Below are 14,385 nucleotides of genomic sequence, written 5' to 3'. Positions count from 1 at the left end.
GTCACCACTTTTAAACGTGTAGGCAAAAGGCTTCAGGTGATTTGCCTACACGCTGCACAGTTCGTGTGCCTTCTTGACAAGGCAGCTTTTCTCAGAGAGCTTCTGCACAGGACTTTTCGTGCATACTCTTGTTGCCAGCTTGTGTAGCGACGCTGGGCTGCTCAGACTACGGTGTACTGCTTTATGTCAGTCTGTCAGTTGTGGTCCAAAAAAAAGGTCTCTCAGTGTGTCATTTTATCAGCTTCCTCTCGGTCAGGAACTACCCAACTGCCTAATGGCAAAAATTATACATAAACCCCCGTACCATAAACTAATGGAATTCCATCCCTGTAGAGGTATTACAGTCAAAGAACTTTGCCAATGATTTGGAAAACATTTTTCTCCCATAAAATAGCCCAAATATAGCATTGTTTGTAATCCACCTTTATTGTATGCATTTCAAATTCCTTTACACTGTTAAGGTTTTAAGTCTTTCTGTTGTTTGGCACAGCTATTTGCCCATCTGTTTGTAGATTTATATGCGCGTTTTTTCCTTTTGTTTTATTAGCTATTGTGCTAGTGTGGCATTTCGTTTGTCTGAATGACACTCCTACAGCCTGCATCTTATTTGACTTCTATTGTGATCTGCATTGTCATGCTTTGTAATTGTATTGCTCCTCCTGCTTGGGCTAGCGTTTGGCCGGCAATATCAATAAATGAAATTAAATGAAGTTCTGATGGCAGTATTCAACAAGCACATCCTGTCAAGGAGTGTACTGGCAAATGTAAAGTCAAAGTGCTGGTTTCTGTTGTGGTGGCAACTAACTGTATTTACAACCACCACACTTGTTTTTATATTTCTATTTATTTGAGTGAAAAGCTTGAAAACCATTTAACCGCCAGAAGTCAAATTCAACACTAATCAAAACTGCGTTGCATCAGAATTTGCCGCTTCATAGTTCGTCCACAAGCATACATAGCACTTGGTTTTGCCGCAGTTGCCAGATATTTTCTGGAAAAGCGGTCCAGCGTGGTCACACACTTGACAGTATGTCGTATTGAACCAATGATGCCATTAGCAGGCGTTCTGCATTCACTTTGTACAAAACTTGCCAGGCTTTGCTGGTTGCGTGCAGCTTGCAAGTATCCATACTGTAACTGTGAAGCAGAGTGCAGACATTTGTGCGAGCTTTCGCACCATGAAAATAGTGTACAACATGAGTACTCCTGGACCCAGTCAAAAAGCCAAACTTTTGTCCCTTCTTCAGTGGTACTAAGCTGAGAAGTTTCAAAGTGTACACATTCCAAATTACTTGAAGGTACTGTTGATACTTCAAGCACACAAGCACAGAGTCCTGCAAGGAAAGTTCAACTTGTTAACAAAGGGCTACCAGAGGTTGCAAGCATAGAGTAATAGCGAGATTTAGTATAGGATCGACCCTATCAGTTAGAGGGTTAGGAAAATAGCAGGGCGCAAGTGCACATGTGCGGGATGCTGCACTGAAAGAGCGAAGAACGCGGATAGGTTTTGTTAATGACCTCTGTACGCTCCAACCCTATTCTAAAGCTGCCTGTAGTTAATATAGGTGTGGCAGTTATTGATTTCTGAATTTGGATTCTTGATAGACTCACCTGAATGTGCCAAAATTGACAGAAGTGTGGCGTATAGAGACGCAGACTCGAACTGTTGTTCTGACTGGCCATTATGAAATCAGCAATGTCAGCAAGCAAGCCACGGCAGTTTTTTAACCCCAGACGTTACAAAACTTCACAATCGAAATTGATCGGAACTGGTGGCTGATTTGTTTAGATAAGCAGTTGGCATCACTGCCTGTGAACAAAGCAGCAAGTCTTTCGCTGTTCTACACCTGTTTTGAACAGCTTGAGCAATTCACCTGGCTACCATAAATGGCGTGGCAACCTGTAAGCATACAAATTCCATGGGTCTCGTAACTGCTTTCAGCAGTAATATGATCACTGAGCTCTGGAGCCCTGTGAGCAGTTTGGCCAATTTTCTCATGTTGGCTTATCGGGCCTTTGCACACGTGTTAGTGAGTTTGCCATTTCTAAGAGCTTTGAGCTCTTATATCTGCTGCCTTAGCGACAAGTGGGGAGAAAATGCCACATCTGCATGGTACGTATCTGCATGGCAATGTTGTACTCAAGAAAATGCCACATCTGTGTATTCCAATGTTCTGCCTCGCTAAACGAGGACCCGAAGTTGCTCAGGCTGCGCTGCAATACTTCTGCGCACAATATTGTTAGCAAACACTTTGTTAGCGCAAATATTGCGTTACGTATTGAAGTCCGGGAGGTGCACGCCTATCTGATTTCCTTGTTTTTGATGCTCCCTAGACTGCATCACGCAGATGCATACCGCGTGTAGCTTTTGTAGATCATGGACACTCATGTCTTCTGCAGTCGTTAAAATGCCCCTCCCTGTCTCAAGACATGCTTGAAGACTAGTGTTGTGAGAGCACTTGCGTAAACACTGCAAAGCGTATTTCCCACTATTTATCGGGTCTTACGTTATGGCTCGGTGATCAACTGTGAAAACTCCAGTGCTGGTTCACTATACCGGGCCAAGCAGGAGAGGTCACCAACAGCTTTAAGAAGTCATGACAATGGACCATTGAGTGCATCACGGTTTTACAAGCGCAGATGACTTTGACGAGTCTCTTCTTTCTGTGTCACTGCCCCTTAAACCTAGACTGAGTCTAAAGACGAGACAAAAGTGCTTTGTTAAACTTGTTTTGAGCTCACTGGGGCATGTCTTCCATGGTTTTATCATTTCCCAGGTGTTTTGCACTATTATCAACAACAATCAAAAGTTCAGAGAGCACTGTAGAATCCGCATTGGAGAAATGCGAAAGACTGAGCATTGCTGCTGCACGCAGTACATCTCACACCCCTTGTCGAACGTAACCAGCGTTCTGTTAAACACATCAGAGTTTTTCGCCGTTCTATGACTGGTTCACAGAAAAGGAAAGGCGCAGTATCTGCTACTCGCGGAATCTCGCTGACACATCTTGCGGACATCTCTCCGATGTGAGATTTTCACCATGAGCCTGGAAAGGCTTTTGCCTTAATAATTGGTTCAGAGGAAGGGAAAGATGCAGTATCTATCACTCACAAAATCTTGCTGACAAATCTCGCTAATGCGAGATATTCACCATGAGCCTGGAAAGGCTTTTACCTTAATTGGTTCACAGGAAGGGAAAGGCACACTGTCTGTCACACTTTTGCTTTTGTGGACACCTGAAGTCTTTTGGGGGGTACCATGCAGCGATTTTTCCATAATGGGGCTAGCAAAGGTTTCATTTTAATAAAAAGCACTGCCAACTTGACACGTTAATGCTTTAGACATATTCATAATTCATTGTATGCAGCCACATTGTTTTGACATCGCGGCAAATAGTGACAGCTCTTGTCCACTGCTAAGGTGTCCCTATGTGACACATTGCGTTGACAGAGGTTTATTTTTTATTGAAACTATATTTCGTTATGGCTGCTACTGCAGTGTTTATTTTACCTCATTTTGCAAAAAAAAAGGGATGAGAGCATCCTCTTATGCTACCAACTTCGTTTTTTGCAGCAATGTGGTAAGATTATTTGGACTTACAACAGTCCTGAATTCTGTTTAAGGTTTTTCATAAATAGGCTTAAAAAAAATTGCATCGCCTGTTTTGTGTTTTTAGGTTGGACAAAGCCAAAATGGAACAAGAAACTGCAGTCATATTGAAGCAGAGACTCGAAGACGAGATCCTTGCTGCCAAGGTGGGAGAAACCATTTAATGAGTACCGTGCTACTACAGTCCATAGTGCCTTGTTATAACTGTTCACTGTATAATTTAAAAAAAAAATTGCATGGGTTTCAACTACTGAGACATTTTTAGCTGGTTGGTGTGAATTAGAGTATTGTTAAAATCTAGAAAGTACAGTTGAGCCCACATATAACGGCTGCGGTTATAACAAATTCTCACTTAAATACGAACGATGGTGGAGCCACTGTCAAAACTTGTGTTAGAGCAATGTCAATGCGTCTCGGATAAAATGAACCGTGTCCACACTACTCGTTTAGAACAAACAACGAGCTTAGTTGAAAAACATGTGCTTCTCTTTCCGGTTCCCCCTGGAATTATAGAATTATGGCGGAAATGAAAAGATCTCCTTTCGCATAGTATACATTGAGAACTACATTCACCAAGAAACGAGGATTTATAATTTCAATTTGGCACTGAAAATCGCACGAAAGCGGCTGAAGTGGCCCTTTGCAGTGAAGCACTGTAGTTGTCACTGTAGTAACCCAAGTGACGACATCACCGAAAAATGTCACTGTTTTTCGTAAATGATGAAGTGTTCTCTATTCTTTGAAGAGTGCTCGCCTTGTCTTTTTTTATATATATATATTTTGCAGTCTCTCTGGTGCGCCCGTCAGCAGAAAGCACCCTCTTTTCGCACCACCTGCGATGTGCGTTTAGTGTTAGACACCAGATGGTGCCGAAGTGTTTTGAATTCTTGGAATGAAACTGTGACCATGGCCCGTTAAAACTTGTCAATGAGGCGTACATTCGTTTGCCATAACAGCCTTGAGTGTAGAAAATGAAATGGACCCTAATATGTACTAAAAATGTCTAGTTACTGTCTGGCGGATGAGGTTTATGTTAGTTTTCGGTACATCACTTTCCTCGATGCGCGATCGTCATCACAGTCGCTCCTCGTGGTTTCCAAGATTTGCACTACATAAAAACTGACACATGCACCGATCGAAAAATTCTCGGTAATAATTTTCTATAGCGTTTCTCGCAAAACTGCTATGGAATCTACCATTTGAGACAGGAGCTTTTTATTGCACCGAATAACAATTGGATGCTTAAAAGTGCAGCGTTCTGTCTCTTTAACAGCTCTTGTACATTCTAGAAGGTGGCAGCACCTACCAGTACACGCATCTCTTCAACAGTGTGCGAAATTTCACACAAGCACTCAGCGCAGTACTTGTACGGCAAGAGCACTGCGGGACGGAAGTCAGCCACAGTACCCATACGGCAGAAACACTCAAAGGGTTAAGGCGCTAGTTCCCACTTAGTTTCTAGATCTGTACAGTTCTACTTTCGCACAAAGGTTGGTTCAAAAACCTAGTAGCTGTGCTGATGTGTCACTTCATTTGGAGCACAGTACACAGCTTGGGATTTTACACAAGGAGCAGCAAGCATGCCGCAAAAGTTGATGTGCCTTTACAAATTTGTTGAGGATCAAAGACGACGATGTCGAGGCACCACCATTTGTCATGGTTACCTGAACTGCTATCGGTATTATTGTGTCCCTAAAACTGCTCGTCCACAGCCATGGTCTTGGACAGGAGTACGTAATTGTGCTGGAGAGCTAACAAACCAAGTTGGCAGGGCCTGCTTGAAGGAACATTCTTATTGCATTTTTTGGCTGCTATGCAGCAAGTTCATTACTTCGAATCTTGGAGACGTAATGAGCTCAGTCCACGTCACCTTGAAGTTCGTTATAAGTGGGCTCGACTGCATATTATGTGCGGTTGATGAGGTTGCAAGAAAATCAATTCGAGGATTCCTGTCTTTAAAAAAATGGTGATGAAGGCTGCGTATCTTGAAAATTTTCGTGCAGCGTCATTTTTGATAGCTTTGCTGGCCCAGAAGCTTGTCTCAGCACCTCTACACATTCTCCACATTTCACGATTGGTCAGAGTTTCCTAAATGTGCATGTGCTGTTTGAATTTCAGCACTGACCTACACCCATTTTTTTCTGCCTACCATAAATGCATTCAAGGGTATGCGGAAGCATGACTCGTGAGAAGGTGCCCAAATTCAAATAATAATGACTGGCTGTATGCTGGAATGGTCTGCTATAAGCAGTTAAAAGAGCAGACATTTCCATGATAAGCTGCTTAGAGGGATGGGTGAGGGTCGAGGCATGCTTGGATTAAAGTGCTTAGGCATCCCTAGAAGGGCTGCAAGGAGGTCAAAGGTTCCGCAGAGATCCTTTTCGGGGATCCACTGGGCTGTAGTGCTGCACTGCTGCGGGTCGTAACAAAGCCTGCTTTTCTGTGCAGCAAGAGCGCGAGCTGTGGAGCTCGGCCGACCCCGAGCAGACCCGGACCATTGTGGAGTGCCTGCAGGAAGAAGTGCGCACACTGCGCGAGCAGCTGTCGACCGCACAAGCGGCCCTCAACTCGGCCGTGAGGTCAGGGGGTGCGGGCGCCTGGCTGCCCCCACCATCCCTGCAGCACTGGCTGCAACTCACTCATGAGCTGGAACTGCGACACTACAACTCCAAGAAGGCAGCCGCAGAGAAACAGCTGCTGGCTGCCAAGGAAGGGGTAGGTTCTGCATGGATTGAATTGGATTTCGATGGTAGAGCAGGCTGGTCTGACGTGGTGAAATGTTTGGTGAATTCTGGAGATGTTAGGAAAGGAAAAGGGATGCATTTTGCAATACAAGCAACGTGTGCTGCACTGCTGTTTATTTATTATTTTGTTTTTGTTTTTTGTTCAGTTTTCAGCTTGTATTTTCTACTAAGCTTCTTCGGGAGGATAGCTTTTCTTACTAGCTATCCTAGCTAGAGAAGGCACAATCTGGAGCCTTCATGAGCTGTCTTGAAAGGGGTGATCTTTCAGTCAGTCATTTTCACTGTTGTCATTGTCTGCAGTTACAACTTGAATCTGCAGTGAGCACCGCATAGAATTCCTGTTACAAAAAGTAGTCTATTGTTAGTTTTTCTTCTTCCTTTAATGACCAACTTCCTTTTTTTGTTTTTGTTATTCAACAATCTGAGTTGATAATCGAATCATATCTTATGGCGTACCACCTGTGCCGTACAAAAAGCGGCTTTTAATGATACCAAATAGAAGTGCTTTAAAACGGCAAGAACCAGGAAACAGAAACCAAAACTTGAGTTGCAACGAAGCAGTGACATTGCATATTCTCTCAGAAAATCTGTAATGTGCGTGTTGTTTGGCTAAACTGGCTACTGTCAGCAACACCTTCAGTCGTTTGCCATAAGTGACCAAAAGCAAGCTTGAAATTTTGACCTGCTGCTAGTGCAGAGTGAATATCAGCAATCAAGCATCTAGTGACTTCACACACACAAGGCTGCCCTTAGAAACCACCTGTTTAAGGCCACAAAGCAGAAAATTTTGAAATGAATTTGCTCCAAAACAAAACACTGCCCCACTGCAAAGTTAGGCACAAAGGAAAATGTGCCATAAAAACATAAAGAAATCCAAGCAGTTGTAAAAAAATTGTGAAGGGTTCAACACTGCTGAACCGAATGTAGCATGGAAGCATTAGCTGCTGGTGACCGAGCGTTCTTCTTCGTCTTCATCTTTGTCTCCTTCTTTTTCTTCTTCGTCTTGTTCTTCTCTTCGTCTTCGTCTTTGTTGTCTCTTTGTCTTCGGCTTCTTTTTCTCGTAGCTACGCCTCTTCACGACATAGCTGCTGCCACCCGAGGTCTCGCTTTGGCTGTCGTAATGTTGCTTTCACAACAAAACCACCAGAGTTGGCCTTTAAGTGAGCAAAGCGAGCCACCAGACAGTTATAAACTTGAAGAACTTTGACAATCCTGGCTTGTTTGATATATGAAACTTTAATGAACACCAGTCATGTCTGAGCGTGAACATTTTTGGGCTTGGAAGAATAACCCATCTTCTTGAGAAAACAGAATTTTGTTATGCGACCATATTCGAGGTTTTCATCATTGTACAGTTTCCGTAGTCACTTTGGCTTTGGCTAAAAAAGGCGGCCCTTATTGTGTGTGCGCATGTAGATTTGCCACGGCTATACTAGTATCTTGTGCTAAACCTGACACCTCAGGGTATAATCTTTTTGCCATTTCTTGCAGATAAATGCAGGTTCTTTACCTTGTCCTTGGTTTACATTTTCTTTCACAGTGCGAAAAACTTCGCAAGAAACGCGGAAGCTTCATGGGATCATTTCGAATTGCGCATGGTAGCTCCATCGACGACATCGACAATCGAATTCTTCAGGCCAAGTAAGGCTAGTCAAATCCTTTTTCTAATGCGTTAGCGCTAGAGTTGCCTTAGCTGTTATGTGATGTCTAAAGCCTCAACCTAAATAACCTTGCCATCTTGCGTGCCCAACTTAGAGTCCAAGGTTCCCAAGGGTTCAGTTCGTGAGCCAGGCGTGCAAGCATTGACAGGAGCTGCCAACTTAAGCAGCACTTTTGAGATTAGGCTCAAAAGTCCCCGAGAGTTCGATTCCGAAGTCTGGAATCGGAACTCACTGGGACCTTTGGACCCCAAGTCAGATGTGCTATTCCTAGGTCATGCAGCTATGCTCGTACAGCTTGGTTAAATTGGGGCATTATATCTGTGTTGGTTGGCCTTTAGCGTAATGTAGGTTTCGACTGCATGCTAATCAAGATGTGTGACCCAAAACCAAAGTGAGAACTGAAGTACTACTAACGCATCTTATTCACATTTGGCCTAACCGCATTAAATCAGCCATCATTTGTTTAAATTTTAATCAAAAACTGCGGCTTGTTCTTTTGTGCAGGGCTGCACTGGCAGAGGTGACGAAAGACCTGCAGGAGCGGCTGCAGCGCTGGAAGCAGATCGAGCGACTCTGCGGCTTCTCCATAGTGAATAATCCCGGAGTGGGGTCCCTGGAGATCATGCTGCGAGGTTCTTTGCTCAATGGCAGTGCCGCCTCCTCCCTGCCCCACTCCTTTTCTGTTGGTGTGTTTGGCACTTATTGTGGCACTGTCAGAAATGGTTTGTGCACCCACCCCACACCCCTTGAAAAAAACCTTGCAGAGTTTTGTTTTCCTTCGGCTCTGTCCTCTCCTTTTGTGACACTGCTCTTCTCACTTCATGTCTCGGTCCTTGCATTCTTTAACAGGACTGCAAACAGGTACAAGAGAAGGAAAGTGAAAGCGAAATGTATTCTGGTACTCGTAGGTTAAAATGTGGTCCCTAGGGTGATTAGGACGGTGTTTGTGACGATGAAAAAAAAGTATTTCTTCCTTTTCTCATAAGCGGTCACCCATTCTTAAGGGACACGGAGAACGAACTGAAGTCTGCCTGCATTGATAATCTGAAAATTGCAATGACACGCACACCACTTTCACTAAAAACAGAGCTTTTGTAAGGTAGAAAATACCAAGAAATGAAACAGAAGTGTCATCGCCAGCCAATTTCACAAGTAGACTGGGCTGCATCAACTTGGCTAGTTTGGGTGCTGATCCCAGAAATAAGGCTACATCACTAATCACTTCAAAATGGAGTCCTTTTCGTTGTAGGAAAAAAAAAGGTCGAATGGAGGGGTGGGGGAATTTTTGAAAACGATGTAAAAGCAAACAAATTCAATTTTTGCTTGTTGCCGGGTGGAAATCGCCGACCTTGAAGCAGCCATAGATTCCAATCTTAGCTAGAAAAAAGAAAAGTGGGTGGAGCTGTCATCAGTGACCTTTCAGCATCTATTATGTACAGAATAGCAGAATAGTCAGTGCAGCCGTTCTGGTTTTTGTGGACTGTCTCCAGGTGCAGATTAAAAAGAATTTTCCTTTTCAGTGTTGCCTAATATAGCATAAAGTTCAAAAAGAGGTTTTATGTACCAAACCATAGCAGTTTACCATCATTACCATCACAGACAACCTGGCAAAAGAAAATTTTTCTTCTCAAAACATTTCCTGCGAACTATACACCAGGTGTAGGCTATATACTGTAAAGTATGGCACTTCTTTTCGTATATTGGCAATAATCTGAGAGGTTAGGTAGACATTGCACAGTTTGAGCTCATTTTTGTGATTACAGAAAGGAAAACTAAAAGATTAAGATAATGGTAACACAAGAGAACAGAATGTTCTTTAATTGAATAGCTAATGCGTTAGTAACACCACTATTGGCACCTAACGTGCTAATGGCAAGTGGCCGTAGGCATTACTTCCACATCTCAGGCTTGCGTTAGTAGTTAAGGCAGTGCATCAGTTTACGGTGCTGGTGCAAACAGTGTATGCAAAATCCCTGTGTAATGATGTGCACTTTTATGGGCCAATTAGTGCATTGGCTGCAGTGCCCTTCAGTGCATGTAACAGCACCTACTACATACTTTCTCTTTTTTCGTGTCTGTGTGCAAATGTCTTTACCACTGCACCCCAATTTTTTTTTATAGAGTTTACATTGAAATTGAAACTTATAATGTATGGGAACAGGGTTTGATTACCTTATGTCGTGGTAATGATACTCGGGAATCTGCTGGAGATACAGGCACAGATTATAACACATAAGAACCTTTATCTACAAAAAAAAAAAAAAATCTAAAAACAGCATGCTTGTTTAGGGGACTAATTTCAAGCAATTTGAGGTTTTATTTTGGAGTACATTTAGGTTCTTGCAAATTTTCAGTAGGAGGGTTGCATCATTGCAGGGTTGGCAAAGAGCTGCTTGTACCTGCTTCTCTTGATGTGAAGCTAATTTAAATGCTTTTCCTGACATTTTTAATCTGCCTCACTGAGAGCTGGCCTTTCTTACAGGTAAGAAAATGAACCGTTCGGGCAGCGAAGGAACTTTGGCCGAAGAAGAGTCACCCTATGGGATCAGCGCTGGTGAGTGGATGACAGTGGTGTGAACGCTTCAACAGTTTTGTGCTGAAGTGGGGTTCAGAAAGTACTCATGAGATTTATCTAAAAGTTGCAAAATGTTCTGAAATACCATTAATAGCACTTTGATTAGACTGAAAGAGTTACCTGCACTCATCGACCAAGGGTATGAAAGTTAAGGTCTTGAAGCCTTTTAGTTATAGGCAAGTCAGTTCCCTTATTCAGCTTTCACACTATGTGTTAGTAACAGCTTTGTTTATGTGGCCGTGACATTTTAGTTGACATGTTTGCTTACTGGGTACTCTGAGGCTGTCTTTTCTTTTTGTCCATGCTCACCTCAAAGTGCCGCTGTCTCTTTGACTAAGCGCACCCCCTTCTGTTGTTACTTTGCATCTTGAGCTGTTGCTAACATCTCTCAATCCCTGTTTATGTGGCACACTAAGTGGCTCGCAGAAGTACGCCCTTCTGCATCCTTATGCCTTTTATCCTGTACTGTGAGCTGCGCTCTAATTGCCTCTTTTTCTCTTCCTCGCTTCCCCCCTCTCCCCTTTCTCAAAATTATGGCTCCCAAATAGTGCAGCAACTCGTGCACAATTCGGCCGCTCTCTTTCTCGCCTCTGTGCCACCGGCTTGCGACATTGGCGAGTGCACGCGAGCCGCTGCCGTGGCTGCAGGCTTTCCCCCTTTTCGCGTCGTGCCTCTTGGCAGCACTAACCTTGCTCAGTCTGCTGCTGCTGCTGCCACCACTGCTAGTGCCAGTGCGCCCTCTTCCAAGGCCTGCCACAATGGTAAGTGCCTCCTCTGACTCCCCTAACCTCATCACTGCCTGCTGGTTTTCTTCCTTTTCCCCTGCTGCTGCTTGCTTTCCATCTTTTAATGCTTTGGAATGGAAGGTCTAATTGCTGTGGCAGCCTCATGGATGGCTAAATCGGAGGAGGGGAAAGGGGATTAAATGGTACTCACACCTGCAAACAGAATTGTGTTCCTGCTTTAAAGGCCTCAAAATTGGAACAAACGGCCAAGAAGAGAGAAGTGATCAAGCTTTGAAAAAATGAAGTCCGGTTCTGTAAGGCTTGGACGCGTTTACCTTCCTCTTTTATTTGCCCAGGCAGACAGCATCTTGTTATATAGTGTCTACAACAAACTATTGGGCATGTGCAGGCAATTGTTAGAAATATGAAAGTGTGAGTCGATTGCACTTTGTGCGCTCTCCGTGGCTCATGATTAGAGAAACCCTGTACTGTTATTTTTGAAGAGAAATTTATTACATAGCAAAAGTGATGCTTAGCTGTTTGTAAGGTCTTTTCCTGCTCTGGTAATTAGGCTGGTTTTTGTTCTAAATTGGCGTATAAACTTAGCATAAGCCATTTTGCAATGTAAGACATGCGGGATGCAGGTGCAGTTATGGGTGGTTGGTTCTATTACTTAAAGAAATTTAGAAGCACGCTTAACCTGATAAACTTGCGCACTCACGAGGTCAGTTCAGTTCAGTTCAGGCGTTCAGTCGTGTCCGACTCTTCGTGACCCTATGGACCATGTCACGCCACGCTTTCCGGTCTCTCACTATCTTCTTAACATCACATAGCTTCATCTGCAATGCCTCGAGAATGCCATCTAACCATCGCGTTCGCTGCCTACCCCTTCTTCGGCGACCCTCAACCTTTCCCAACATCAAATCTTTCTCCAGCGACTCCTCTCTTCTCATCAGATGACCAAAGTAGCTGAGCTTTAACTTTAGAATTTGACCCTCCAATGGGCAGTCAGGGTTTATGGTCGACAATATCGACTGATTTGATCTTCTGGCAGTCCAAGGAACTCTTAAGAGTCTTCGCCAGCACCACAATTCAAACGCGTCAATTCTTCGGCGGTCAACCTTTTTCACAGTCCAACTCTCGCATCCATACATCACAACTGGAAAGACCATAGCATGGGTTATACGGATCTTGGTTGGTAGACTAATGTCTCTGCTCTTTACTAGGCGGTCAAGGCTAACCATTGCTCTCTTTCCCAGAAGCAGGCGTCTCCTAATTTCATGGCTGCAGTCTCCTTCCGAGGTAATCTTGGCGCCCAAGAACAGAAAATCTGTCACAGCTTCCACTTCTTGTCCATTGATGCTCCAGGACTTGATAGGGCAAGACGCCATGATCTTCGTCTTTTTAATGTTCAGTTTAAGCCCATACTTCTCACTCTTCTTGTACGCGCATCAGAAGTCTCTTGAGTTCCACTTCACTTTCTGCCATTAAAGTGGTATCATCCGCATATCTAAGGTTGTTGATACGTTTTCCAGCAATCTTCACTCCAGCTGAAGACTCGTCCAGACCGGGGCATGTGCTAAAAAAGAAAAAACATTAAGCCAGTCATAGTTTCTCTTTGTGAATTGGAAGACACTACAGTCCCGCTCAAAAACTCACTTTTCATTTCCTCCTTACAACTGAGATGCATGCCTTTGAGTTGACTCCTGTACGTTGTTTTTACTGCCATCATCTTGGGCATCATGAGCGGCAGATGCAAGTGCAGCTGCAACTGGGAAAAAAACAAACAAAAAAACAAAAAAAAAAACGGGCAGATTAATTGCAAGGAGTTCAACCTCTAAGCTAGCAGTAATTGGCTTACGCATGTGAGCAAACAAGTAAAAACATCAGCATGCCTCTGTACTAGGCATAGGAAGTGCCTTGCAATGCTGGCACTTGGGCGCTTCTGGTGCAGTAGGGATGAGAACAGGGAAAGCCTCATAGACACCGAGGGCCAGTTCTCACTTGCTGATAAGTGTGCCGATGCAAACCTCTTAATATTATGGGCAATTCCGCGCACTGTCCATGGGGAAAGTTTTATAGGTTTGAGAAGCAATATTCTGGGGCCTCTTTAGCACTCCTTCGTTGTCTCATTTCTGTCCTTGCTTTGCAGGCTCAGTCTCGAGTGTTGCATCGCTGTTGAGTTTGCGGTGCCCTGAGCGTCCTAGCACACTGCCCATAGGCGCCGCCAAGTCCAATGGGACCTCCTCCCAGAAGTTGGCCCACGAAACTGATGATGATGCGGAAGAATTCACGGACTCCTCACTGCCAACGGCTCTGGCTGGGGGAACCCCAAGCCCCGGTGCCGTGTCGTTCGTGGTCGGGGACAGCAGGTTAGCACTGATGTTTAGAAGGTAACTTCACAGCTGTCTGCATTTCCTTGGGAACTGGATCTTTCATTGTATGCTCAACCTCAACACCAAGTGAACATAGTGTATTTAACCCCTTAGCTGCTTGTAATGGGCTGAACTTGCTAGGCCATTTTACTTGTTCAAAGGCATTATATTTTGCATCATTTGCTTTGATTGTGTGGTGGGAAAAAAATCATCGGCTAACGCTCTTCTCATGCATTTTGTGCACGGCAGCTGGGAACAGAGATGATCCTTGGCTTTATTAAAAAATTGGAAAGCTAAGGGGTTAATGCTCATGCATGCTTGAGTGAATAAAAAGTGCACTTCTACGAAAAGAAGGTTCTGATCTTGGTCATTTTTTTTTTCTCATTCCAAAAGTGTAAGAATATATATAAAAAGTCAACAGTCATCAATGCCAAGGAATTTTTTAATGATCTCGATCCAAGTTTGATGCCGTTTTAATTAGCACCGATGTTAAAGAGAAGCGTTCTGCTAATTTTTCCTTGTTTCAGTGGCTTGGCATCAGCTGTAACAAACTGGGTAAGTTGCAACTGGAAAAAACACTGAGTGAGGCAGCGAGCAATCCATAGGGCGCATATATTGTCATGAGTGCCATTAAAATGGAAAGTTGATTGCAAATAACCTGTATATATGTAGCAAAATTTTGTTAAAGCATGCCT

The 14,385-nt window shown here is 43.8% G+C and overlaps 1 protein-coding gene across 10 annotated transcripts in view; it reads left to right on the top strand.

Moving 5' to 3' along the window:
- Stim (stromal interaction molecule) overlaps nucleotides 1-14,385 on the top strand; it is a 35,053-nt gene that overhangs the window by 16,516 nt on the left and 4,152 nt on the right. For 2 of the 10 annotated variants that reach the window (XM_084601322.1, XM_084601330.1), the window contains exons 7-13: nucleotides 3,678-3,756; nucleotides 6,059-6,325; nucleotides 7,895-7,995; nucleotides 8,520-8,737; nucleotides 10,498-10,569; nucleotides 11,139-11,351; nucleotides 13,468-13,687. In XM_084601322.1, the coding sequence (XP_084457448.1) occupies nucleotides 3,678-3,756; nucleotides 6,059-6,325; nucleotides 7,895-7,995; nucleotides 8,520-8,737; nucleotides 10,498-10,569; nucleotides 11,139-11,351; nucleotides 13,468-13,687 (1,170 nt within the window). Of the gene's footprint in view, nucleotides 1-3,677; nucleotides 3,757-6,058; nucleotides 6,326-7,894; nucleotides 7,996-8,519; nucleotides 8,738-10,497; nucleotides 10,570-11,138; nucleotides 11,352-13,467; nucleotides 13,709-14,385 lie in introns of all 10 variants that reach the window. The other 8 variants (XM_084601320.1, XM_084601329.1, XM_084601324.1 and 5 more) reach the window with 7 other exon arrangements.

The sequence above is a fragment of the Amblyomma maculatum genome, chromosome 4 (assembly GCF_055883805.1).
Source record: "Amblyomma maculatum isolate TAMU_Amacu chromosome 4, ASM5588380v1, whole genome shotgun sequence".
Lineage (NCBI taxonomy): Eukaryota > Metazoa > Arthropoda > Arachnida > Ixodida > Ixodidae > Amblyomma > Amblyomma maculatum.
This window is presented reverse-complemented; position numbering and strand designations above follow the sequence as displayed.